Source organism: Mauremys mutica, chromosome 4, assembly GCF_020497125.1.
Source record: "Mauremys mutica isolate MM-2020 ecotype Southern chromosome 4, ASM2049712v1, whole genome shotgun sequence".
In the NCBI taxonomy this organism is placed as follows: Eukaryota; Metazoa; Chordata; order Testudines; family Geoemydidae; genus Mauremys; species Mauremys mutica.
In genome coordinates, this window is record NC_059075.1 from 40,859,486 (window position 1) to 40,884,805 (window position 25,320).

At 51.3% G+C, this 25,320-nt stretch overlaps 1 protein-coding gene across 4 annotated transcripts; it reads left to right on the forward strand.

The window, feature by feature from the left end:
• Positions 1-27: 27 nt before the first annotated feature.
• VIPAS39 (VPS33B interacting protein, apical-basolateral polarity regulator, spe-39 homolog) lies at positions 28-23,612 on the forward strand. 4 transcript variants are annotated; one of them, XM_045016129.1, is made up of 20 exons: positions 28-357; positions 812-904; positions 1,896-1,992; positions 4,437-4,580; positions 5,711-5,749; positions 6,286-6,350; positions 9,804-9,860; positions 12,579-12,671; positions 13,489-13,522; positions 14,069-14,171; positions 14,277-14,304; positions 14,586-14,659; positions 15,496-15,571; positions 16,993-17,127; positions 18,213-18,254; positions 19,082-19,171; positions 19,795-19,881; positions 20,701-20,790; positions 21,469-21,573; positions 22,684-23,612. In XM_045016129.1, the coding sequence occupies exons 1-20, from the start codon at positions 271-273 to the stop codon at positions 22,702-22,704; spliced, it is 1,560 nt and encodes a 519-aa protein (XP_044872064.1). In that variant the 5' UTR covers positions 28-270; the 3' UTR covers positions 22,705-23,612. The 4 variants fall into 4 exon arrangements, with proteins under 4 accessions (XP_044872064.1, XP_044872065.1, XP_044872067.1 ...); XM_045016130.1 differs by having other exon boundaries at positions 28-273; XM_045016132.1 differs by lacking the exon at positions 28-357 and adding an exon at positions 384-515.
• The last annotated feature ends 1,708 nt before the right edge of the window (positions 23,613-25,320 follow it).

The window sequence follows — 25,320 nt, forward strand, 5'->3', positions numbered from 1 at the left end:
AGTTCTCCCCGCTTCTGCGTCTGGCCGCATCGCTATGGACACAGCGTCCCCCGCCCCGAGCGCCCTCCGAGCTCTGCGCCTTCCGCCAACTGTGGCGGAATAATTTGAGCTCCGCCGCCGACGGGCAGCGGGATGTCAAAGTCAACCCCGTTTCTCGCGAGGCCTGTTGGGACTCGTAGTCCAAATCTCCGCGGACCGAGCCCCCCCCCCCGCCGGGAACAAGGCAGAGGGCGGCGTGGATGAGACGGGAAGGCGGAAACTACACACCCCATGATGCTTTGCGGGGAGCTAACAGCTCCCCCCCATCCCGGGGAGGAGGCGGGCACTCTCAGGGCAGTCGGGCTGGCCGGAGGGGCGGTGAGCGCCTGTGTCCTGGGGGTGGCCCCGAGCCCCTTCTCTCTGTGCCGGGCGGGGCCTGCCTGGCCCTGCCGCTCACAGTCACTGCGCGGCGGCTCGGGGCCCCGCTGCCCCGGCCTTGGAGGGCGAGACGGTCCGGCGGCCGAGCCGGGGCCCCGGTATCCGCCCTCTGGCGCAGCCGGTCCCCTTGTGTCAGTCGGGTTATTGACCTGCCGGGCCACGGGCTGATCTGATCCGCCACAGCCTCGCTTCCCACTGTTCCCTTCTCCTCCGGCCCCTGTGGGGCCACCCCTCTTTTCCTGGTCAGGCGCTGCAGTCCCCTGAAAGCCCTCAAGTGGGGTGACCCAAGGGCCCTCCCTTGTAGGGCCTAGGCCCCGAAGTGCTGGTTCTGATCCAGCCTGGGGAGATTTGCCTGTCGCTTAACACGTGTGTTTCTCTTTGGCTCCTTTTCCAGATGAACAGGATGAAAGTTGACGAGGAGGAGTATTGGCACAGCTCCAAGTGTAAAGCCTTCACATTTGATGATGACGATGATGAGCTCTCCCAGGTATAGTCTTCAGACTGCATGGATTGATAAAACCGTAGAGACTTGCCTCTTTCTTCCAAAAGATTGGAAAATGGAGAAAGCCAGTTGTTTAAGGGCTCCTGTGCATACAGTTAACTCCTTTTCCCCCTCTGCTTGAAAGAAGCTGCACTAGATCCATGGGAAGGAACAGGGAGTCTGAAGGGCATAAAATGTTGGTTCCTGCATTCTTCCTCAATTTCTCTATAAAGCTTGGAGAATATGTGTAATGTTCCTGGGAGGGGGAATAAGTAGAAAACACCAAAAAAATACAGTATATTTTTCTTTTTAAAAATAATCAAGGGAGTTGTTGGACCTCAGTTCATTTTCTAGTAGATTTGTGTCTGTTGTTGTGAGAATAGAATTGTAGTAGATTTGGTCCCCTTCATGGCCATTTTAGCAAACTGGATCAGGGAAACGGAATTCCCTCTTGCCCTAGAGTCCCTGAGGATAAACAGAGGTCTTCAGAACTATCAAACAGGCACCTGTGCTTGGCACTAAATTAATTGAAAATTTCAGAATTAACCTTTTAATGAGCTCTACTCACTGACTTAGTCTTGCTGGGAAAATGAGAGAGAAGACAGATATTTCTTGTTTTTTATCTTCTGATTATCTCTGTAGAGATCCTTAAGGTCTCTTGGCATCAGGCCTGTAGGGCAAATCTGAGACCTCATAATAAATTGAGGGTAAATGACCTTTCCAATGATCCCCCACCTGCACTTCCTTCTAGTTTGAGGTATTTATAACTGATCGCTCAGATGTTCATAGTCCTCAAATTCCATATACTGGGTGAAAAGGGGCTGATTGTTGGCCAATTGAAGTGTGGAACATCTTCCACTGTTCTTTAAGCTGTGGGCGGGGGGCTGGGAAAGGCATGTGCAAAAGGTTTGTTTGGATTGGAGTGGGTCCAGGAAAGCCTCAGGCTATCTGAGTGGAATAGAGATGGTCTTCATGCTAACCTTGTGTTTGTCCATAGCTAAAGGAGTCCAAGCGGGCAGTGAACAGCCTTCGAGAGATTGTAGATGATGATGACGACCTTGAGAAATTCAGCTGGAGTGGAGAGCCAGTGGGCAGTAAGTGCAGGGGTATCTGAAAGTTATGTTGGGGAGGGAAAGCTTATGAAAACATTCTTGTCTGGACTTGAGCTGTGCAGCTACTTTTCTTACTCCAGAGTCAGATCCTTTCCCCAGAAATGCTGGGATCTCAGAGTCTAATTCTCCCACTTGCCATTCTTTCATATAAACTTGTATCTGCCTGTGCCCATTAGAAGGATAATGAGATGAGGTCCCCAGATGTCTCCTTTGTACTCTTTCCATTTATAGAAGTGGAGGGAATTCCACTTTCCCTCTCTCAATATCAAGCACAGGCCAGCATAGACTTTATCCATGCCTGGCATCCACCAAGCATAGGTGAAGGAACCGCCAGAAGTATGACTGACAACCTATTACGCTTTCCCTCACTTGAAACCCATTTCTCCCAAAATCTTTTATGCCAGTTCCTGCAGGACTTTGTCAGAGATGCTACAAGGTTCAGCATGATGATTGATGGGCTGATGTGGTGTTTGAGGTACAAGTTTCAGTTGCAAGCAGTTGAATCAATCCATTTCAGGTGGACAGTTGGAGACTGAATGGGAGCTGGGTTAAGACCCTCTGACAGCTGCTGTCTACATCCTTTGGGGGTCATGACTCCTGGATTGTTATAGGGAATAGCAGAGATCAAAGTGCAGACAAAACTTGCTTCTTGGAGCAGTCTTGGGGATAATCCTACAGTATTTTGACGATGTCAGATTCCTTAATGCTGAGAGTCCCCTTCTTGGATAGTTAATATCAGGCGTGGCAAGACGGTCAATTGACTGATCAAATAATGTCAATTGACTATTATTTGACCATGGTCAAATTTCCACCAAAAATGCCCTGATGTAGGTGGCAACCTATCTTTTTTATTGCATCATGGTGCCATTCTTTCATTTCTTAGAATTTCATTAGATTGTGTTTTTGCGTTTTTCTGAGTTAAAATAACTCCATTAAGTAACTTGTTTTTTGTAATTTGGCATAATTATCTATTTAAAACTAAACCTGTTGGAGACCATAAAGTTTTACTGTTTTGTTACTGTTCTAATAAATTCGTGCTTTAAAATATTTGACCATTTTTTACATTATTTGGCAATATTGGGCCAATATTTGATTAGTTAATTGACCAATTTTTTTGACCACTAAAATGTGCAACCCTAGTTAATATTGATAATTTGAGTATAATCTGCTCCCTGTGCACCCCCCTCCTCCACCAGAGCAACACATTTGTGGCACTGCGCAGACAATTGAAGTGTAATAATAAAGCGTAATAATTAAAAACTTCCCAAAGCTACGATGCTAGGTGCTGTGGCATCTTAGATAAAGGGGGTTGGGAGGGATGGCCAGCAACATGCCTGGGAAAGAAGAGATTTAATTCTTCTGAGAACAGAAAAGGGATGGGGTGAGGCAGGGTTGTGGGGAAGCAAGGTCCATATACCCTAAAGGTCACCACAGTAACAGTTTAGTCTCTGCCAAGCTATGGGCAGGGGTGGGAGCTTTACAGGGTGGGTGGTATCAGAGCACAGTTTCCTGTTAAGAAGAAGCTTGGATATAGCCATGTCCTCAGGTTTGGACCAACCCAGTGAACTTCAATGCTGTGCATGGATCCCCCTACCTTATTCTTATTACCTGAGAGATCAAAGGGTTGCAGTGCTCCCACCACGCTGCAGCTAGTTCTTTTCACAGAGTCAGTGCTTCTCACCTTGCACCACAGCTGCTCTTCTTGCTTGTGTCTCCTGTTCACCTTCCCAGTCAGCCTCTTCACCCCACCACACACTATCACAGTCTGGCTCACTGTTCTTCTGCTGTGCCAGTTGTTCAAAAGCTTGTGTTTGCGGTGGGACTAGGGTGCAGCTGTGTGGAGAGAGAGAGACTGCCTGCTGTGCTTAGCGCAACAGGGAGCAAAGCTGAGCAAGTTATTGTCCCCATCTATGGTTGTCACAATACCTGCCTGTCCTCTGCAGGGATCAAGGTAATCTCAGTTCTGTAGTGCCTGGAAGGGAATGTCTTACATTTCTCCAATCCAGAGAAACCAAAGGATCCAGTATCTAGTTTTGTATCTTCCATTGTAAGCTCTTTGGAGCAGAGAATGTGGCACACCTCATACAGCACCATTTAAATGTACTGTGTCATATAAGTGATCTTCTGTAATATTTATACAAGCTGTAGCCATACAACACCACTGAAATGCAGCCATTTCTGAGGAGGAATGGGGCAGCTGCTTAAACTTTAGCACTACACAGTTCAAGTTTAGGAAGCTATGTGCTGAGTACAGTATCCAGTTGATACAGGGAGGTAAATACGGAGGGAGAATGTGCAGAATGTTCCCAAACTAAAACTGATGAGGACACAAGAGGTAACAGGCTTCTTCCACTCTAGAATTTTTCATTAAGGTCTTTGGTTTTATGTTTTCTCGTTGAGTTACAAGGGTTGTTCTCTCTCCATAGGTATTTCCTGGTCCATCAAAGAGACTGCCTCCAGCAGCTCTAACGCTCCTGAAGGGAGAGACTCAGGCCTACAGAAAGGCTCTTCTTCCCATCCAGCTCTCCCCAAGCAAACCTCCTCTTACTCCATCAGCAGTTTCTTCAAAGGTAAAGTCCCCTACTTGCCTGGGGCAGATGGACCTTCCCACAAGAGCATAAGGAAGGATTCCAGTTTCTTTGTGCATATCCCAGACCAGAAGTGCCCCATCTCTGCCCAGCCACAGGCTGTATCAGCCACTTGACAGGTGTCAATGATCACATCTGACTTTTATAAAGTGCGGAGAGCAGAAGCGACATAGTGGGGTCGGGGGGGGGGGGGGAAGCGGGGTCATGCATCATCTCTGGGGGATTGACTGAGGTCTCTTTCAGTATAAAGGGGCAGGCCATGTAGAGTATATCTTCCAGCATGCTATGCTCTGTGGAGTAACAAAGCTGCTTGGACCAAGGTGGAGCATGGCATGCTGGGAGCTGTAGTCTCCAGCAGTCACCCATCTGTGTAGATGAAAGCAGGCGATTTGGGACTGTGTTTGGCCCAGGTGGGCTGTGCTTGGTCCTCTCTGCCACAGAGGCAGCAGGCAAATACCCTTCCCCTGGAGCTGAGATGGCTTCTGCTGTTGCATGTGGGGACGGAGCTAGTGACTTCACGTCGGCATTGCCAGACATAGTCCAGCTGGCTGAGGGAGAGTCGTGTGGCTCAGTGCTGTTGTCTCTCCAGCCTGGAAACAAGCCCAATTCCAAAGCTCAATTTCCTCTGAATGTCCTCTCCTCATGTGGCATGTTTTTTGACTGCCCCTGTTCTTATACATTAACTGATTTAGTGCTGGTGAAAGGTGCTGAAATTCTAGCCCTGGAGACTGAAGACTTTTGTATAGTCCCAGTGTAGGTACAGATGCCAGTGGCGTCTCCCTCCCCTCACAACACTGTACCCCCAGAGTGGCTCAGTGATCCTTAGTGGACCCCTCCAGGGGTGAGAAGGATTTCAAGCTCCATAACCCTCTCAGCCCTTGGCCCCTGTGGCAGCAAGGGGTCAGTTAGTGCCAGTTTTGTTGTGTGATATGGACAGATGTTCAGTAGGAAGTGGCCTGAGACCTCCCCATTCGTTTCCCATAGGCTGGCCCTGTCTAATAGTTAGCCTGTGATGCCCACTTGGAATGTAGTTCTCTGTTCCTTTGGTGAGAGGTGCTGCCTGGGGAAAGCCAGATGAAAATCTCTCACTGTTGCCTGTTTGATTCTTTTAGGAAGAAACAAACTTGGGAGTTTTCAGTCCCTTTCAGATGGTAAGAGAGCAGTTTTTATTCCTTTCTGGGCAGGGTGGGGGAAGGGGCAGATAACACTTGACACTTATGTAGGGGATTTTAACCCCAAGTTCAAAGCCCTTTGGAAAGTTGGGTCACTATATCTTGCCCGTGTTACAGATGAGGAAACTAGGGCACAGACTTGCCCAAAGTCCCCCAGCAAATCAGTAGAAGGGTCAGAAATAGACTAGTATCTCCTGACTCATTCCCATTCTGTAATGGCTAAATATGCTGCCTCTTTGATAGACAGTAACCTGCCTGAATAGAGCCTCCTGTGGGTTGGAAGGGGCCTCTAGCCAGACTTTCTCACATTCTGGTTCGCTGCAGCTCTGTGCCCAGTCCTTGGACATATGGGCTCCTCTCAGTCCATGGGCCTGGCCCAGGTTTTGCTTCTCAGTCTGTTCTTTTGACAAAGAAACCTGTGCTGGGGGGAAGCTTAGACCAGGGGAAATATGGGAAGGATGATGTGAATCAGGATCTCAGACGTGCTACTCAGTGTGTTGCCTTCCCCTTCACAGCTCTCTCTGACACAGGAGTTAAAAGCTACGCTCCAGAGCTGCGCAGATCAAAGGCGGAATACAAGGTGGGTGGCTCACATTCACAATCCCAGGGTCAGAGCAATGGACTGCAAAGGTCACATGGGGTGAGTGACCAGTCCCTGTTTAGCTAGCAGAGGGCAGTGTAGGAACTGGGAGGGCAAAGGTGAGATGTACAATCCCAGTTCCAGCCTGCTGGAATCCCTTCAGCAGTAACTCAGGTAGAGCCTCAGACATCACATCTTTTTCCACTAACGGTGAACGTGTTGGTGGAGACACGGGAGTTCTCCCTCTTCTTACTGAGAAGCCCGGCAGAGATGGGCAGAAGGGAACACTTGTTAATGCTTTGCCTGAAAGCCTCTTCCTCACCTACAGTGCAGCCCCAGCATTGGCAATGGCTTCATTCCTGCTGTGAGACTGGAACTGACAGCCTGTTAACTCCCAATCAAGAGTGGTACTCAGAGCCCCAGGACACCTCACTCAGGAATAACACCCTGCCCCCTGGTGGTGCTGTTCTCCTCCTGAATATGCTGTTTTTCTTTACACACACACTTCCTTAAGGGATGCAGCTGAGATAAACATTCTGTATGGAAAGTGTCCTTTCCTTCTCTATCATTTCCCCCCCACACCCGAGATTATTAAGTAGGTCGGGGGAGGAATAATCTAGCATAATAAAGGGGGAAATAATAGCTATGGGATGAAACAACGGTAGGGAAAGTTTCTTCTGACTTCCAGGACCAACTTCTGGACAGTGATCTGGATCAGGCGGAGGAGCTGTCTCAGTGGAAACCCTGATGCTTGGGACATTTACCATAGACTGTGCAAGGCCCTAGAGTTCCCAGAGCCTCTCATGATTCACACAGAGAAAGGCAGCAGCCCAATCCCCCCAAACTCCCAAGAACAGTACAGCAGGGCCCAGTCCTGCACTGGCATATTAGAGGGAGGGGCGGGGTGGAACCTAAAAGGCACTTCCTTCTCTGGCCTGTATGATTTGATGAGACGTCAGTGAATTTTAAAATCCCATGTACTTTTCCCCATGGCTGCCCATTGTTCACTCCCTGCCTGTCACTCAGGATGCGGCAGTGACACTTGCCTGGTCCCTTTCACCTCATTTGAGTCTCTTTCCTTTGCCTGTCCCCAGGCACTAACCTGAGGCTGTTGGCTTTGGGTTCCCTGTGCTGCTGGGGAAGGCTCACCTGAAGGAGCCTGTCTGAGGGTAGAATGGGAATGGGAAGATGTAACTGAATCCTTTCCCTGCCAATTCATGGTCTCTCCAATCAGTTGGGGGGAGCAGTTTGCCCCCATAAAACCAACACTTGGGGTTTAAGGTCCCTGGGGTGGGAGCAGGGGTGAGCTGGAGCCGGTTCGCACCGGTTCGCGCGAACCCGTTGTTAAATTTAGAAGCGGTTTTAGAACCGCTTGTTAACTAGCTTCCCTGCGAGGGAAGCTTTGATGGGCTCTGCCTGGGAAGCCTGTAATTCCTCCTCCCGGCCGCCGGGGGGCGCTGCGCTGTGCTGCGAGAGCCATGTGAGCTGCCTCCTGGCCCTGTTGCTGCTCCTGCTCTTTGGACCTCTGGCCCTGGTGAGTCCCCGGCTGCGTCCTGCTGCTCCCAGCCCCCCCCCCCCCCCGTGTGAGTATCTGCGCCCCTTCCCTGCCCCCAGCCACCCACAGCCACCCCCTGCCCCCAGCCCCAGCCAGCCCCTGCCCCCAGCCAGCCCCTGCCCCCAGCCACCCGCAGCCAGCCCCTGCCCCCAGCCAGCCCCTGCCCCCAGCCAGCCCCTGCCACCCCCCTGCCCGCAGCCACCCCCCTGCCCGCAGCCACCCCCCTGCCCGCAGCCAGCCCCTGCCCACAGCTACCCGCAGCCACCCCCTGCCCCCAGCCGCCCCCTGCCCCCAGCCGCCCCCTGCCCCCAGCCACCCCCTGCCCCCAGCCACCCCCTGCCCCCAGCCACCCACAGCCAGCCCCTGCCCACAGCCAGCCCCTGCCCACAGGCGCCCTCTGCCCCACCCCCTGCCCACAGCCACCCGCAGCCAGCCCCCTGCCCGCAGCCAGCCCCCTGCCCGCAGCCAGCCCCCTGCCCGCAGCCCCTGCCACAGCCACCCCCTGTCTGCAGCCAGCCTCTGCTGCCCACAGCCACCCGCAGCCCGCCCGTCTGCATCACCTGCCCACAGCCAGCCCGTGTCACTCCCTGCCTCCAGCTAGCCCTGCCCCACGCCCCTATCTGCAGCCAGCCCCACATCCACTGGTGCCCTGCAGTTCCCAGGGCAGTAACCCTGCACACCTGCTTTAATGAGGGGGGGGCAGGGAGCAGCTGGGACCCACACATGTGCACACCCTAGAGTGACCAGACAGCAAGTGTGAAAAATCAGGACGGGGGTGAGGGGTAATAGGAGCCTATATAAGAAAAAGACCCAAAAATTGAGACTCTCCCTGATCACCACCCACACATGTGAAACGGAGCTCATTTCTAGTTCAGCCCCATCTTTTTAAAAAAGAACTTTAGGTAGGGTTAAAATACATCTGTATTTTCCTGGACATGTTAGGCTTTTCGGTTCTTAATCACCTCCTGGGAAAATATGGACGTATGGTAACCCTATTGGTACAAAAAATACATGCTGTCGCACATCCCTTAAATCAGAACTTTTTATAGGGAACCCGTTGTTAAATCAGAACTTTTTATAGGGAACCCGTTGTTAAGATTTTGGCAGCTCATCACTGGGTGGGAGTCCATTCGAAGACGCACCTCCCATGTGGATGCAGTGATAGTCTTTGTCCAAGGCAATAAATAGACACCCTGTTCTCCTTTCGGCCTCTGGCTCTAGCCAATTTGCCATAGGTGGGGCCTGAGCAAAAGTCATTGCCAACTGAGGCTCTATGGGAATGTGTCCTCATCCCCAAAACCACTCCAGCTGTTAGGTAGTTTCAGCAGAGAAGCTAAGGACTGAATAGGCCATGGAGATTGAACCCAGCTGTGGGCTTTTGAGGGAGCTCTATGAGGTTAGGGGTCAGGCATGTTAGGGTAGTGTGAGAGCAAGCTCTCCTGCACAGTACCTACTAGGCTGTAGCTATCGTGTGGATAAACAAGAGACCTCTGTCTCTGCAGGTGTGGTTGGCCCCTTTCACCAGCAGTAAAAGTTTGCACATAAATGGTAGCCTGGTGGCATTCTGGGCACTGAACTTCAGAGTCTCTTGGATTGCGCTTGCACCAGTGGTACCAGCCAGTAACCAGATCAATCTGTCTCCTCCCCGATAAAGGTTCCAGGAAAGTGACAAGACTCTGGAACCTCTTTACCCAGGCCAAATTCAGTCACATCAGAACTCTACTGCTCTTGTTCTTTGCAAAGCCTACTGGGAAACCCTTCTAGCTGCTGTGAACTGTGTGACAAGTTATTTCATCTGTCCCAGCTTTGAGTGGGAGGAGCTGCACAGCAAACTCTGGGATAGCTTGGCCCCACAGCATCTTGGGAAGTTGATAAGATGCTTGTGTCTTCTGTTGCAGGATTACAGCAGCGACTGGAGTCCCAAGGATACAGTCAGACGAATGCAGAGGGGCAAGGTAAAGACATTCCTTTTCCATCTGCTTGCAAGAGGGGAGCCTTGGTTGTGATGGGATCCCCGAGGTGCAGCCTGGGACCATGGGACCGCTGTGCCCCCTTAACTCTCCAGCCTGGGTTGTCTCTCTTTTTGCTAGTGACAAGCAGAAAACCCCTCCAGGCGCTATCATCACTGCATGTGCAGCCCTACACTCAGCTAGATTGCATGAATGTTCCCAGAGCCACTCATGAATCACACAGAGAAAGGCAGCAGCCCAGTCCCCCCAGGCTCCCAGCCTTGTATGTTGGGAATATACTGCCTTGCACAGCTTAAGATGAGCAGTGCAAGTTTATTAATTGGTTCACCACTTCATCAATGGAAAGTGGATATACACCAGCTTTTGTAAACCTGAGCAGATTGACCAAACACTTCAGGCAGACTCACTGGTAAAGGTAAACAGTAAAGCAAGTTTATTGACTACAAAAGAGAGATTTTAAGTGACAGGCAAAAAGTCAGAATTAGTTACCAAAATAAAATAATATACAAGCACATTGTCTAAACCAGGGGTAGGCACCCTATAGCACGTGTGTTGAAGGCGGCACATGAGCTGATTTTCAGTGGCACTCACACTGCCCAAGTCCTGGCCACCGGTCTGGGGGGCTCTGCGTTTTAATTTAATTTTAAATGAAGCTTCTTAAAAATTTAAAAAACCTTATTTACTTTACATACAACGATAGCTTAGTTATATATTAAAGACTTACAGGAAGAGACCTTCTAAAAACATTAAAATGTATTACTGGCACGCGAAACCTTAAATTAGAGTGAATAAATGAAGACTCAGCACAGCACTTCTGAAAGGTTGACGACCCCTAGTCTAAACTCTCAATCCTATTAGACTGGGCAACATCTAGACTAAGCAGTTTTTCTCAGACCACTGTATATTGCAGGTCATAGTACACAGGTTTCACCCTTGAAACCTGGGCCAGTCTCCTCTATTGGAGTCTTCAGTCTTCTGAGTGTCCTTGTTGCTTGCAGCATAGGTGGGGGAATGAGAAAAGGCCAAGCCTGGGGCCACTGTGTTCTGTTTTATACCCTTTGTCCATGTGCTTAGAGATCACAAGTCCAGGCATGTCTGGTGGGCATTACTGAGGCCTGGTCTACACTGGTGGGGGGTGAGCAGTGAACCAGTTGGTCTAAGTTATGCAATTTCAGCTACGAAAATAGCGTAGCTGAAGTCGATGTACTCAGAGCTACTTACTACGGTGTCTTCACTGTGGTAGGTCGACTGCTGACGCTCCCCTGTTGACTCTGTGTACTCTTCTCACTCTGGTGGAGTACCGGAGTTGACGGGAGAGTGCTCGGTGGTCGATTTATCGCGTCTTCACTATATGCAATATCACAATTATATATAAATGAGGGATATGGGGGTTATAGGGCGAGGGGTTATGGGGTTACAGGGTGCTCCCCCGAGGTATACATATTTAGATATGGGGGTTACAGGGCGAGGGGCTATGGGGTTACAGGGTGCTCCCCCGAGGTATACATATTTAGATATGGGGGTTACAGGGCGAGGGGCTATGGGGTTACAGGGTGCTCCCCCGAGGTATACATATTTAGATATAGGGGTTACAGGGCGAGGGGTTATGGGGTTACAGGGCGCTCCCCCGAGGTATACATATTTAGATATGGGGGTTACAGGGCACTCTCTCAAGGTATAGAGTGTCGCATTAGTGCTCTCAGGCTGCCTCCTGCTTGCACCTCTGTATTGTGGGACTGGGCAGGGGAACTGGGTAGCTCTGTTAATTGGTGCATGGCCATAGTGGGCACAACTGTCCAAAGCTCTGTGCCCACCTATGGCTTTGCCAAGTGGAGGAGCAAAAGCAGAAGAGAAGCACTGAGATGCTCCTAGAGTCAGGAATAAGTGACAGGTGGCAATCATTGGGCCACTGCTAGAGCCTTTGTCTCTATTAGACCCTGGAGGCTTCTCCCATGGCATGAGGTCATCTGCAGTGCTGCTGACCCTTCTGGAGCTGGCGTTATGAAAAAGCACTCATGGGGTCAACTTTAGGGCTATGGTTCTCTTCATAGTTGGTGGAAATCAACTATGAAGTTGGGGCAGGGAAAGTGGGAGTTGTCCTTGGTGCAGTGGAGTTGGGACCTTGGTCCCAGCTGCTCAGGGCTGGCAGTGAGCAGATGAGTCTTGTGGAGGAAAAGGTGGTGTGTGCAGAAGTAACCACCCAACTGCTGCTGCCCCTTCGCTAAGGTTGTAACTATCCCTTCTTACTAGTTGGTGAAGGGCTTTGCTTCCATCTCCACTGAGGGAAATAGTAGCTCCAAGGCTAAGGAGTGGTGGAAGAGCAGCTCAGGGCTAAAGGGAGCCAAGGAAGAGGCAGAGTCATCCACTTCCAGTCTGCAGATCAGCTTCAGAGGATCCCAGAGACCAGGGCCCTTCTGCTCTGATGAGTTCTGGTGGTTTGCAGGTTGCAGGGTATTTTGGGGAGAAGTGCATGCACCATGCTGCCCCCAGGCTGTATAGTTAAAGGGCCTGATCCTGCAAAACCCTTTCAGTGGGAGACCCGCTCACAGCCCTGGGCTCCGAAGGAATGAGAAGTTTTCTGAAGAGGAGTGATTCATGTTGCTGAATCATTCAAGATTAGAGGGAGCGTTAGCTCCCTGTATCTTGGTTGGATTCCAGGCACTTGGCTGATGTAGTGTTTCCTTGTCTCCAACGATGTCCCAGATCTGCTCACTGGAGAGGTTCCGTTCCCTGCGGGAGAAGCTGGAGCTCCTGGATGAAGCTGTTGCGGTGCATGATGGGAATGTCATTACAGCTGTGAGTCCTCCTCTGGCAGTATAGGGTTGGGTGGGTGGTGGCCAGGATGGTCCCATAAAGGGTTCATGTATCTGCACAGCCATTTAGCCCCTGAACGCTGCTGGTGCTTTGAATTAAAATCAGTGTGTTACCTAAAAGGGCCAAGTCTGAGGTCTGGGAAACTACATGTTCTAAGCCTCTGGTTAAAAGTCACGTGCTTCTCTGGAACCTCTGGTTGGAATCCCAGCAATCGGCTCCTTCTCCACCTCCTGTGCCCGATGGATCAGGTTCCCTGTCACTGCCTGTGTGCAGGGCTTTGGGGTGAGATGTGGAAAGCTCAAGTCCCTGCACACTGCACTGAATATTCCAGGGAGCTGCTCATAAGGGGAGAGGTTTGTCCCGGGCTCTTGGCCTCCCAGAGCATTGTGCAGCAAATGAGCCACGTGCTGGGTGGTGTGATCCCTCCCACTCCAACGAGGTGGGTGAGGTGATCCCTGTATGTATGCTGCTAGGAAAGCTCTTTGGGGTCCTTCAGAAGGGACGTAAAGGAAATGCCCTAGTTGTAGAATTGAAGCATCGCTTATCTAAGCTATAGAAAAGCCAGCAGACCTTCTCTCCAAACCAGTGAGTGTCAGCTTGCAGGCTCCCCCAGGCCTGTGTTTGGCCTACGCAGTACAGAAGACACCAGCATTGCTCAATACAAAATACTGATCAAGCCTTGCATGAAGGCTGGAGCTGAGATGTCTGGGGCTGAGTGGGCCTCCGCTGGTGTCTCTGCCTGTCCAGATATTAGTGAGGGTTCATCTGCTCATCTGAGGGATGTCTCTTCTGCTTGCAGATTCTAATATTCTTGAAGAGGACGCTGAAGAAAGGTAAATGTGGCTGGGAGGTGGCTAGGGCCAGTGGTGTCTGTGCAGGATTGTGTTTCTCTGTTAAGGGGAGTGTGGCCAGATTCTCTCATCTGCTGCAAGTTAAAGGGAGAGAAAGGCTGGAATCACTCTTTTTAGGTGCTGCTTAACTGAGGTAGGTGTCTCCTTGAGAGAGATGCACCTTGGATCCAGTGAGTGTAAAGGGATGGGATTTGTGCTGGCTGTGAAGACCCAGAGACACTGTATGAATACCTGGGACCCTGTTAGGAGAGGGCAGAGGTTGGGATGGGGATGAATGAAGATGAACCTGTGTGGGATATGACGATGCACCACAGAGTACTTGGCCATTAAACAGGTGGAATTGGGTTCCTTTCCTAACCCCTGGTCACTAGAGGTTGGACTGTGCTCTGGAGAGGGGGGTTTGCAGAATCCTTTAGTTTTCTTCCAGAAGCTAGCAGTGCCATCCATGCTGGAACAGCCCAGGCTGACCTGCTCACACTTTCTCATGGCTCCTCAGTGCTGACATCCTGCCTGTTTCTCCCCACCTAGAGATCCTGTTCCAAGAGCTGGAGGTGCGACAGGTGGCCTTGCGCCATCTAATCCATTTCCTCAAAGAGACAGGGGAGCAGAAGCTACTCCTGGACCTGCTCAGGTGAGGCTCCCCACCCGGCATCATGGCTGGGCTGAACGCACTGCCTGTGGTTGGACCCAGAGTGAAGGGTACTGAGCAGGGCTAATGCTTTGTTTCCCTTTGCAGATTCCTGGACAGGACCGAGGAGGTTGCTGTGAGTATTCCCAGTCGTGGCAGGTCCTTCTCCTGTGTAGCTTTTATGAGGTGAGGGAGACCCCTCAGAGAGGCTGCGATCAGACCCCTCGCACTTCCCCCTCCTCCTTCCAACAAAGGATGCTGTTGTGACAAGAGCCTGGGGACCGGGAATGGGTAGCCATTAGGCAGGTGTAGTCAGTGGGCAGGGCTTGAGTTCATGTTTTGTTGGAAGGTGACATTCCAGATCTCCTGAGCCCATTCCCTTTTGAACCACTCCTGTTTTCTTTCTGCCCCCTCCAGCTGTCCCAGTACCGGGAGCACTTGAGCATCCAGGATGCAGAGAAACGAAGAGAATTTCTTAAAGGCTGCATCAGGTGAGCAGGGAAGGTGGGGAACTGGTGGGGTGTGAGTGCCTCCTGGAGAGTGGAATAAGAAGTGCAGCCTGCTGGAACCAGTAGAGCAAGGGTAGTCTACTTTCTGCCAAGGTCCAAATTTCTTGATCAAGGTATAGTCAAGGACCAGACTCCAGAGAAAATAATAAAAACAAGGTATATAAAATTTTTTGGGTTCGTTCAAAAGTGTCTAGTGGTCTGGATTTGGCCCTTGGTACACCTATTGACTACCCCTGCAGTAGAGTTTTGTGATGCACAGGATTAGAGGGACAGTGGTCTCTCTTTCATCACTGAGCGGGGGTTTGAGGAACAACACAGCGTGATTATGAACAGCCTGTGATGATCAGTACCCCGAAATATTTTCTGCTGATTGGAGGGCAGAGACCATGGGGAGTTTCTGATCACTGACCCCATGGGTGGGGATGAGACCGGGGGTGCCAAGGTGAAATGTTAGTCTCGGGTGGGCATCACTAGCATTGTTCTGAGCTCCCTTCTCTCACCTACCGCTCCTTGAAATCCAGAAGATTTCCCCCTCTGATTGGGCTCTCTTCGTAGATGGCCTCCATCTGAGAGAGCAGGCAGTGATCTGGGAAGGTCAGAGCTTGAGAACTCACTGCCACTCCCAGAGCATTTGGGTGGGTGAGGCCAAAGAGGGTTGCCATTCTGACTCACCATGAATATGGGGAGCAAGAACATGGGGGGTGCATCCCCCGGCACACTCTGGTAAGGTAAAGTAGGGAAGAGAGAGCCCCTCCAGGCCTTGTGTACTGGGAAGAGATGCTGATAATGACTGTCCTAATCTCATTGCTGCTGGCCAGGTTGCCCTTTTCATCTGAAGATGCTGTTCATGTTCAAGACCATTATACGCTCCTGGAGAGACAGATCATCATTGAGGTAAGGGCCTCTCTCCTTTGGCCATAGCGGTGTCTCAGAGCTCTCCATCTGCCTTTGGCTTGGACCGGCCTGTTCTAATGCCAAGATTCCCCTTCTGGGAGGAATAAGAAGTTTCTAGATGCTGTAGCTGATTGGCTTGCAACCTCCTGGATCTAATTTGACTCCATATCCAAGCTTTGCTGATAGACAACTGCACCAAGCTATCGCACTGAGAGTCAAATATATTCATGTGCTGATGGTACATGCAGGGCATTTGCTTCAGAGCTGTGCAGCACATTAAGATGGTGTCACGCTGTCTGGAGTGGCTCACGATCATGAATCCCAGCCTCAGGGCAGACACCCCAAACTGGTTATATAACTAGATTTCACTCTCCCAGCAATAAATGCAAACTCCTGCAGCACTGTAACAGTCTTACATGGAATTAGACAGTCTCCTTGGACTCTCCAGTCTATCTTGCCACCCAGGCAAGCTGGATGAAATGCTAAATGGTTCCTTACATCAAAGATCACAAAAGATTCAGGTTGCTCCGAGTCCCAAGAGACCAGTCACTGATGCCAAATCTCACACTAAAGGCAACGCTTGTAGCCAATCCTACAATAAACTAAGGATTTATTAACTAGGAAAAAGAAGCGAGTTATTTACAGGTTAAAGCAGGCAACATATATGCACAAATGAGTTAGTCTGTGGTTCCAAAAGGTGACAGAGATATAGTAATCTGTCATCACTGAATGTCTTCTAGGGCTAACTCAGGTTGACCCTGGGGATCTCTGCTTTTTCCGAACTCCAGCCCTGTGAGAGTCCAAACAGCAGAGAGTATGAAGAATTTTCATGTCAGCTGTCTTTTATTTCCTCCTCCCAGAATTCAAGCTGATGGGATGAGCTTTCTTGCATGTAGCAACCTATGAGTGTAAGAGCACCATCAACCAGTCTTTGTATCGTGATGTTTTGCAGTGGCCCACTTCGTTTTGATAGTCCTTCTTGATGGGTGGGGGAAACAGTCCTCCTACCTGGGTTCACAAGTTCAGAGCAGACATTTTTACAGTTATAAAGCAAAACTTACATATTACCTTATAGCACGGGATTCAGACATTACGAACAAGATTAATGCATGCAGCAACTTACAAGGATTTTATAGAGTCTAAATACTAAGCACATCCTTACAACTCTAACACCTATCTTGAGCAATGCCAACATACAGGTGAGCTGGTCTGGTTTCCACCTATGAATTTGTCAGTGCTCAGCTGACGCCTACAGCCTTGGTAAGAGCTGGCACCTGGTCTATCAATGTCACAGATGGTCCTGTTGAAATCAGGCCTGTCCCATGACAACTGGCCCAGACAACCCTCATCCTCTGAGAACTAGGTGAGCAAACTGTGGCTTGCCTGGTTTCCATGCAGTCTCTCTCATCCTACTTCCCTAGGCAAACGACCGGCATCTGGAAGCTGCTGGGCAGTCTGAGATATTTCGGAAATACCCACGAAAGGCCTCTATCCTCAACATGCCACTGGTGACCACGCTATTCTACTCCTGCTTCTACCACTACACAGAGGGCGAGGTGGGTGCAACAGCGGGGTAGGCAGGGCGCTGGAATTCAGTGCCAAACCCTTGGTATGGGTCACTAAATAATGATAATGCCCAGCTCTTACCTCGCACTTCCCATCAGTAGATCTTAAAGCACTTTGCAAGGGAGTTTAGTGTCACTACCCCTGTTTTACAGATGGAAAAATGAGGCATGGAGAGGCGCAGTGACTCACTCAATGTCCCTCAGCAGATCAATGAGCAGCCAGGACTAGAACTCGTATCTCTTGAGTCCCAGTCCAGTGCCACTCAGCCACCCTGCTCGGCTCATAAAGTTGGCACACTGGTAAAGAAAGAGGATGATACCCACCCCCTGATCTCCAGAGAGAGTTCCCCTAACCTTCCAGAATGGTCCCCACACTTTATGGAATTCTGGCACTTCAGGGGGCCATAAGAAGTGTGAGGACAGCATTAGAGAGGGGCATTTTGCCTGGTACGGCAGCCATCACAGAAGAATTGGCACCTCAGAGAAAGCAGCTACCTTGCACTGTTTCAGAGGCAGCCGCTGGATCCAGCGTCCAAGGGGTTAACTTGGCTTTTAACCTTTTCAGGCCCAAATGTGGCACAGTGGTCTTTGAAGTGTGTGTGAGCGCTCTAGACTAGAGGCATGGGAGACCCAGCCTCAGATAGCAGAGGCTAATGCTAATGAACCTCCATTTCCCAATCTAGCATTAGCAGCCTTGGTAATGTATAGAGCCCTGGCAAGCAGGAGTTCTGGGTCTGGCAGGGTGGTCTACATTGCAGCTGGGAGCAAGTCTCCCAACCTAGGTAGACAGACTTACTCTAGTTGGGCTCAAACTAGTCCACTAAAAATAGCAGTGTGGACATTCTGGCTTGGGTGGAAGTTCGGGCTCCGAAGCCCACTTGACCCCCTGGGCTTCAAAGCCTGAGCTGGAACATCCATGTTGCTGGTTTTAGTGCACTAGCTTGAGACTTACTAGCGTGAGTCTGCCTGCCTGGGCTGGGAGACTCGTTCCCGTCTGCAGTGTAGACATACCAAAGGGGGCAGGGGGCCCACGATCTGAAAAGGCTGAGTGTTACCCTCTCTCTCTCTCTCTTCAGGGGACATTCAGCAGCCCGACCAACCTGAAGAAAACCTTTAAGGTAGGGAGTGAAATCTGATTGGTGTCTCATTCTTGGTGGGAGGTGAGTTTCTGTGACAGCATCAATAAAAATGCAGGCAACAGAGCCGGGGTGCCTGGGAAGAAGGAAATTGAGAGGCTGAGTCCTGTCAGAAGTAGGGGTTGCTGGCTTGGCAGAGAAAGGGTTTCTCCCCAGATAGAAGGGAAGTGGGATTAGATACAGCTGTTAGATAAGGGGCGAGCTCTGTGGAGACCTTTGCTTTGGGCTGGGCTGGTCTGGAAGCCAGACCCTCCTGGGGGACAAGGGAGGAAGCTTGGTTTTGGGAACTTGGGGTGTGAGGTGCTGCTGGGATCCCAGGTTACAGGAACCCTTGCCCCTGTATTTGAACCCCAAGCTCTGTGAGGCCTTTTCCCTTAACTGGGGTGAGCTCCCCTGACCCTTAGCTGGCTTTGGTGCTCGGCCTATGGGTGGCCCTGTCTTGCTTCTCATGGCTTGGAAGGGGAAAATGGGCCCTTCTCACTGCCAGTTCATTGCCAGCCTCACCCTGTTGCACCAGCCCTGTTGGGAGCCCCCTCCATGCCTTCCAGGACCATGGTGCTCTCCCTGGAGTCAGTGTGGAATGGGGTGGGCCATGCTGGGGGCCTGAGCCATGTAACCCTGCCTCAGTAGCAGTTGCAGATCCTTTGTGTGACCCTGCATGTACTATTGTGCTACCGGGCTCAGGCTTCGATTGCACCATCCCTCCCCTCCCAGCAGCTGGCTTGGTGCCTGCTGAGTGGATGGTGCTGCCTGCTCCCTCACCCCAGTCTGTGCTCTCACCCTCAGCATTCAGTGTCTATGCCTTGCAGATCCCAGACAAACAGTATGTGCTGACAGCCCTGGCTGCCCGTGCCAAGCTGCGAGCCTGGCATGATGTGGATGCCCTGTTCACCACCAAGGTGAGTGGCAAAACCTTTCTGGGGGGTGGGTCCAAACACTTGCTGTTTCCTGGCTACGTCTATCTGTTTCCATCTGGTTAGAGGATGGTGAGCTGTCTGTCTCCTGAGCTGCTCTGGACCTGAAGTGCCCTGCTCCAGCACTGTGACTTGTCCGGCCTGCTCTGGGGTCTATCTGGAGAGCCATTGTGTGTTAGCTCTGAGCCTGGCCCATCCATGCTGTGGGGTCCAGATTGAGTTGCTCAGAGAGCAGGTTCCCCTATCTCAAGAAGTTGAGATGGGCTTAGTACAGCTTCTACCAGCTCAGCCAGAGAAGGCGGCTGCCTTTGAGGCTCAGCTGCATGGGATTCATATGCATTGTAAACCCAGTCTCCAGACATGGGACGCTGCTGACTGTGGAACTAGGGTCTGGCAGGAAAGAGCAGCATCCTCAGCCAGAGGCAGATTACCACTGCCCTCTGGAGGCTATGGAGAGGGTAGAGAGGAGGAGGAGCAATCCAGCAGCTCCTCTGCCCCACACCCAAATCTACTAACAGCCCTGTCCCCAATTCCCCATGCTCTGGGAATCTTGCATTGGACATCCCTTTTGAAAAGATTAGTGCTGTGAGTTTGGGCTGTGGTTTCAGAACTGGCTGGGCTACACCAAGAAGAGAGCTCCCATTGGCTTCCGTCGTGTGGTGGAGATCTTGCAGCGGAACAGCGCCCCCGTGCAGGTGAGCAAAGGAACTGCCCTGTCAGAACACACCATCCAATCTGCTGTCCTGCCACACTGGATCAGACCTTTGGGCCATTTGGTCTGCAATCCTGTTGCACTGACTCAGACCACTAGCTTGCTAACATGCCACCAGCAGTGGCTGTTACCTATACCTTACAGTGCACCTGGGGAGGGACTGTTTATTTCTTCCTGGTCCCACACGTGAATTTGCTTACAGCCCAGAGAGGGGCATTGACCCCATGTGGTTGTTGCCTGGTTTCTATAGCTGGGGATGGTGAAGGACTTTCCCATGGGGAGTTCCTCTTTTTTTGTGCCAGCAGAGTCCCTTAGGGATATAGATGTTATGTACATGTGCCTGGAAGGAACATCGTAGGGGTGAGAACCCGAGAGAGGTAGATGCAGCTAAGGGAGATGGACAGCAGCAGGCTCTGAGGTGTCTGTGGGATCAGATCATGGATGGCAAAGCCCCTCTAAATGATCCAGGCCATCAAATGGATTGTTCCCTACGTTCCGTTTCTAGATGCTTCATTTGGGCAAGGGTTCAACTAATCCCCTTGAGTTGGGGTAGTGTAGGAATTGCCCCCTGGGTTGGCAGGGCCCTTGAGGAGGGGCTGGGTTCACTACCCCTGGAGCCTCCTGAGCAGGCTCATCTGTGAGGCTGTCCCATCCACACACTGTCCTCTGCTTGCGGAGCGGGCCGGACTGTGTGGTGACCTTCTGTAAGAGGCCAATTGGCTGGAGCAGGGGTGTTTTGGGGGAGAAGAAGGGTAACTATGGGGAAGTGAGCTCTGCTGATGCCTCCTGCCTTCTCATCCAGGTGCTGCAGGAGTACGTGCGCCTGGTGGAAGACGTTGAGACAAGGTTGAACCTTGCCATGAAATATAAGTGCCATGATGTTGTTATTGATGTGAGTCCCTGCTGTACAAGGGGGAAGGTCTACATCCTCCCTTACCCCTCCACCCCCTCCCCGACATACCTCTCTGGGGGCAGGCTCTCCCATATCTCCCTTGCCTTGTTGTCGTGTGCCCATCTCATTTACCTCTGGGTTTACTTTCCCTGTGTTTTAGTGTCAGCTGGTGCTCCCAGAACCAGCTAAAGCCAAGTGAGCCCTACTCACACTCCCTCTACCCCCACCTCCAGCAACTCTGCTGAGGCCTCACAATCCCAGCCTGCAGCACCCCCTGCTATTACCACCTGAGCTCCTCTGGTGTAGAGGTGCAATTGTGCTGAATGGCACAATTCAGAGATGGTTGTCAGTTTGGGAGTGGCTTGAGGCTTGGAATTTGGTCTACAGCAGGAGTGAAAAGTCGGTGCAGTAACTCCTTGAGCTTCTCCTTCCTGGAGGGGGCCTTTCCCAAAGGTTTTGAGGTGAAGGCCGGATCTTCCAGTGGGACATCGCATAAGGTCTGTGATTTTTTTCCCCCAGGACTGTGATGGATCCTGCTGCACAGCAATGAGTCTTTGGGGAAATCAGCATGTGGCCAAGGTTTTGGGGGTCTTGGAGGGTTATTCCTCAGCTGAACAGAGGGGTGCTGCCCAATAAAGGAGGTTGATTTCCTTAGCTCTGGTTTTGCTGTTTAACTAGACATACAGAGACCTGAAGGATCGACACCAGCTGATGGCGTACAGGTGTAAGGTGGAGCGGGGCTCTGCAGAAGAGGACAAGATAGACAGCATCCTCAGCAACTTGGTAAAGAATGACTCCTCGCCCACATACACCCAGAGCTAGCCCTCTGGTGCTCTCTTCTGTAGACGCTAGTTGGAGACAGGAGTGGGTTTGTTTGGTGTGTGGCATTGGGGTTGCTGCTCTGTGTCCCCACATCCTCCCTGCTGGGAGGATGCTAGTCCAAGTGGAGGTTCCAGTTAGACACAGGAAAGGGGGATCTATGCAGAGTCTCTGGAGGAGAAGAGCTGGTGCTGGGAAAGGGAGAAATAGCAACTGCTCAGTGCTGAGTCTCCACACTGAAGAGTTGCGATAGCGTAAAGAGGCTTAAGGCATTGTGCCAGGACTAGTGTCACAGGTGTGAAAGACAGTCCCTGCCCCAGGGAGCTTACAGTCTTAGCGTGTGACGAGCGATAACAAGTGGTGCTTGGCTCCTTTTTGGTGGTCCATTCTGGACACAATCTGCTAGGTGACTGCTCTGGGGCCTCTTGGGATCAAAGGGTTTTTACCTCTGGGTTTGGTGTTCTGTTTGACTTCTCCTATTAGGCCCAATTGTATTACAAGCTTATAGTGAGTCATAGTCTGACAGGAGACTGCAAGTCAGGAATGTCTGACTCAGCATCCTGGCTTGCTGCATGGCCTTGTCCCTTTCCTTCGTGCCTTGGCTTCTCCATCTGTACCATGCAAGTAATCCTGACCCACCTCCTAGGGGATTGTGAGGTTCCATATGTTGTGGGCAATGATCTTTAGCACTTGCCTTTATTGCTGCTTGTCTGCTCCTTACATTTGGCTCAGCGTGGGTCAGTGACACTAGCCTGGTCAGTTTGCACTTTCTGACTTTAGTTGGTTTTTGTTGCTGATCCCAGCTGCTAGCCCAGGGCTGCTGGATTTGGATTCCCCATGCTGCAGGGGAACGTCCAACTGTTTTCATTGACTTAAACCTCAAAGCTTTCCAGGCACATCAGTTTATAAACCCGCCCACCTTGTCATTTGCTGCAGCATCACCCGAGCGTGGGCTGAATTTCCTGACCGTGTTCTCCCTTCCAGTGGGGCAGATAAGCGCTGGGCATATTCCTGAGGGATCTGAGCTGCGATCAGCACTGATACTAGCCATGTCCTGTTGTGCTTCTCTTTCAGCAAATCCGATGGAAGAATTGAGGTGTCTACCCACCTCAGAAGCAGCCCAATATGCCATTGCCATGCCAATGAGAGGGGAAACTATGGAGCCAGCCTCAGTGCCAATAGAGCAAGTTCCATTTCCAGCCTTGGTGATTTGTCTGATATTGCCAGTCAGTGCCAGTGGCTCCTGGGACAGAGCGGCATCCAGGCTGACATAAGGCAAACCCAGCCATCTGGCTAGTGGGACAAGACCCTGACGAACTGGAGTCAATGCTCTGTAATGGGCTAAGCCATGAGGCGGGCATGGCTTCAGTGTACAGTGGGAAGTAAAGTCTGGCAAAGCAGCAGCTACTTCAGATTTGTGCAGGATCAGGACTCATTCAGGTGAGAGGAACAAGACAATTATCCAGAAAAGATCTCTTCTAAGGTTAGGGTGACCCGCTCCCTTGCCATACCAGCTGCTAAGACTGGGGCAATGATGGCCGTCTCAGAAGTGAAGATGCAGGAACCGCAGACTGGGCTGCGTTCTCCCTGCCTCTATGAGCGAGATGGGTAGGGAAAGACTTCTTGCCGCTTAAAACCCCAACCTTCCTGTTTCTCTGATTCAGAAAGGAAGCTTTCAGCCAAACTTCTGCAGGTTGCATATCCCCACTACAAAGCCCTGCATCTCAAGACTTGCCCCTTCACCCAAAGGGAAGCTGGGAGTTCTGCCTGGAGCTCATCCACTCCCTCAGTGGGTTGGTTAGAGAATGAGTCAAAATTCCCTCCCAGCAAGTGCTGAAGATGCTGGCCCCACGGAGCCCCTTGGAACAATCTCTTCTCCCTGGCCTTTACATTGGGAAAGTTTTTGTTACACCCCACAGAAATGTGACTCTCCCCTGGGGTTCCCTGCCAGCTTTGTTGTTTCAAACCTCGCTTTCTGTTCCTTAAATAAAACTATCTCTCTGCCTCTCCTTGTGGCTCCTGTTTACTTCCTTCCCTAGTGCTTTACTGTCACCCTGTGCCCTGATTATGAGGGGTTGCCTCATCTTTTGAGAAGTGGGCACGTGAGATGCACCTCAGAGTATCCCGGGGCCACAAGAAACGTGACTGGTGGGGCAATTTTGCCTTAAAGGAGAAGCTTATCCAGGGTGGCAACCTTGGCATCTCACATCCTTGATGTTCTCTGCAGGGGCATGTCTAACAGAGAGTGTTGCTGGGCAGCACACAGCCTTGCGAATGCCACACATAAATGGTGGTTATTTATCTGTTGGAGCCAACAGCGGTCACATGTCAGTCTCAGGGCAGAATCTGGCTCCAGGACACCTCCCTGATCTGCTGTAACAACCCTACATTAAGTGTCTGATGAAGTGGGAATTTTGGGGAATATTTTTCTGACCCCTGTGTATGTCTCAGTTTCCCCTATATGCTGCATTGTTACCTAGTGGGTGGAAAAGGACTGTTTGCTCTCAGAGCAGGCAAAGGGTTGGTCTACACTAGGAACTGCCATTGCTATAGCTACATTGGTCAGGGGAGTGAAAAAGCCACACCTCTAAGAGACGTACCCGTACCAACCTAACCCCCAGCATAGACAGCACTAGATTGATGGAAGAATTCTTTGTCGACCTAGGGCTTGTCTGCATTTATAGTGCTGCACCCTGTACCACTTTGTGAAGATGCTACCTATGCCGATGGGACAGCTTTTCCCATCAGCATAGGTCCTCTCCCCCCCCCCCCCCCGCCCCAAGAGGCAGTAGCTATGTCTACCCTAGGAATTAGGTAGTGTAGACCAGGGCCTAGCTGCCTCCTCTCAGGGAGGTGGGTTACCTATGCTGATACAAGAACGCCTCCTGTTGGCATAGATAGTGTCTATAGTGCACTGGGGTAGCATTATGAGGCTATGTCTACACTACGGGATTATTCTGATTTTACAGAAACTTTTTTTTAAAACAGATTGTATAAAGTCGAGTGCACGCAGCCACACTAAGCACATTAAGGGTTAAATTGGTTTAACGCTGCTAAATTCAGTTTAAACGTGTAGTGTAGACCAGGCCTAAGTGTAGACATACCCTAAGAGACATAGGTATGAATGTTGCCTAGCTGACTGAGCCAGGATGGGCCATTAAAAGGGACAGGCCTCAGGCTGACCTATCTCAATGGTTCTCAACCTGTTTATCATTGTGGGCTGCATATGTGGCCCACAGTGTGTTACCTGGGCTGCAGGTTGAGAACCACAACATGCCCCCTCTCAAACCTCTCCAGATTCCTATGCCCAGTGCCTTCTGCCCAAAGACCCATCCACGGAGTGGGACCATGAACGGGGTGCAGGGCTGGCTGGCAGCCCCAGACCCCCAACCCTGCAGGCCCAGGCGGGCAGCCCCAACCAGGGCCGGCTCCAGCTTTTTTGCTGCCCCAAGCAGCGAAGGGGAAAAAAAAAAGCCGCGATGGGCTTTGGCGGCTGCTCTACCACGCCGCTTCATTCTTCGGCAGCAATTTGGTGGCTGGTCCTTCCCTCTGAGGGACCCGCCACTGAAGACCCGGATGCGCTGCCCCCTTACATGGGCCTCCCCAAGCACCAGCTTGCTGGGAATCCTGACCCCAGAACCCGACCCTGCAGGGCTGGGTGGCCGGGCAGCCAGGAACCCGGACCCTGCTGCATGGGCCAGGCAGCCTTTA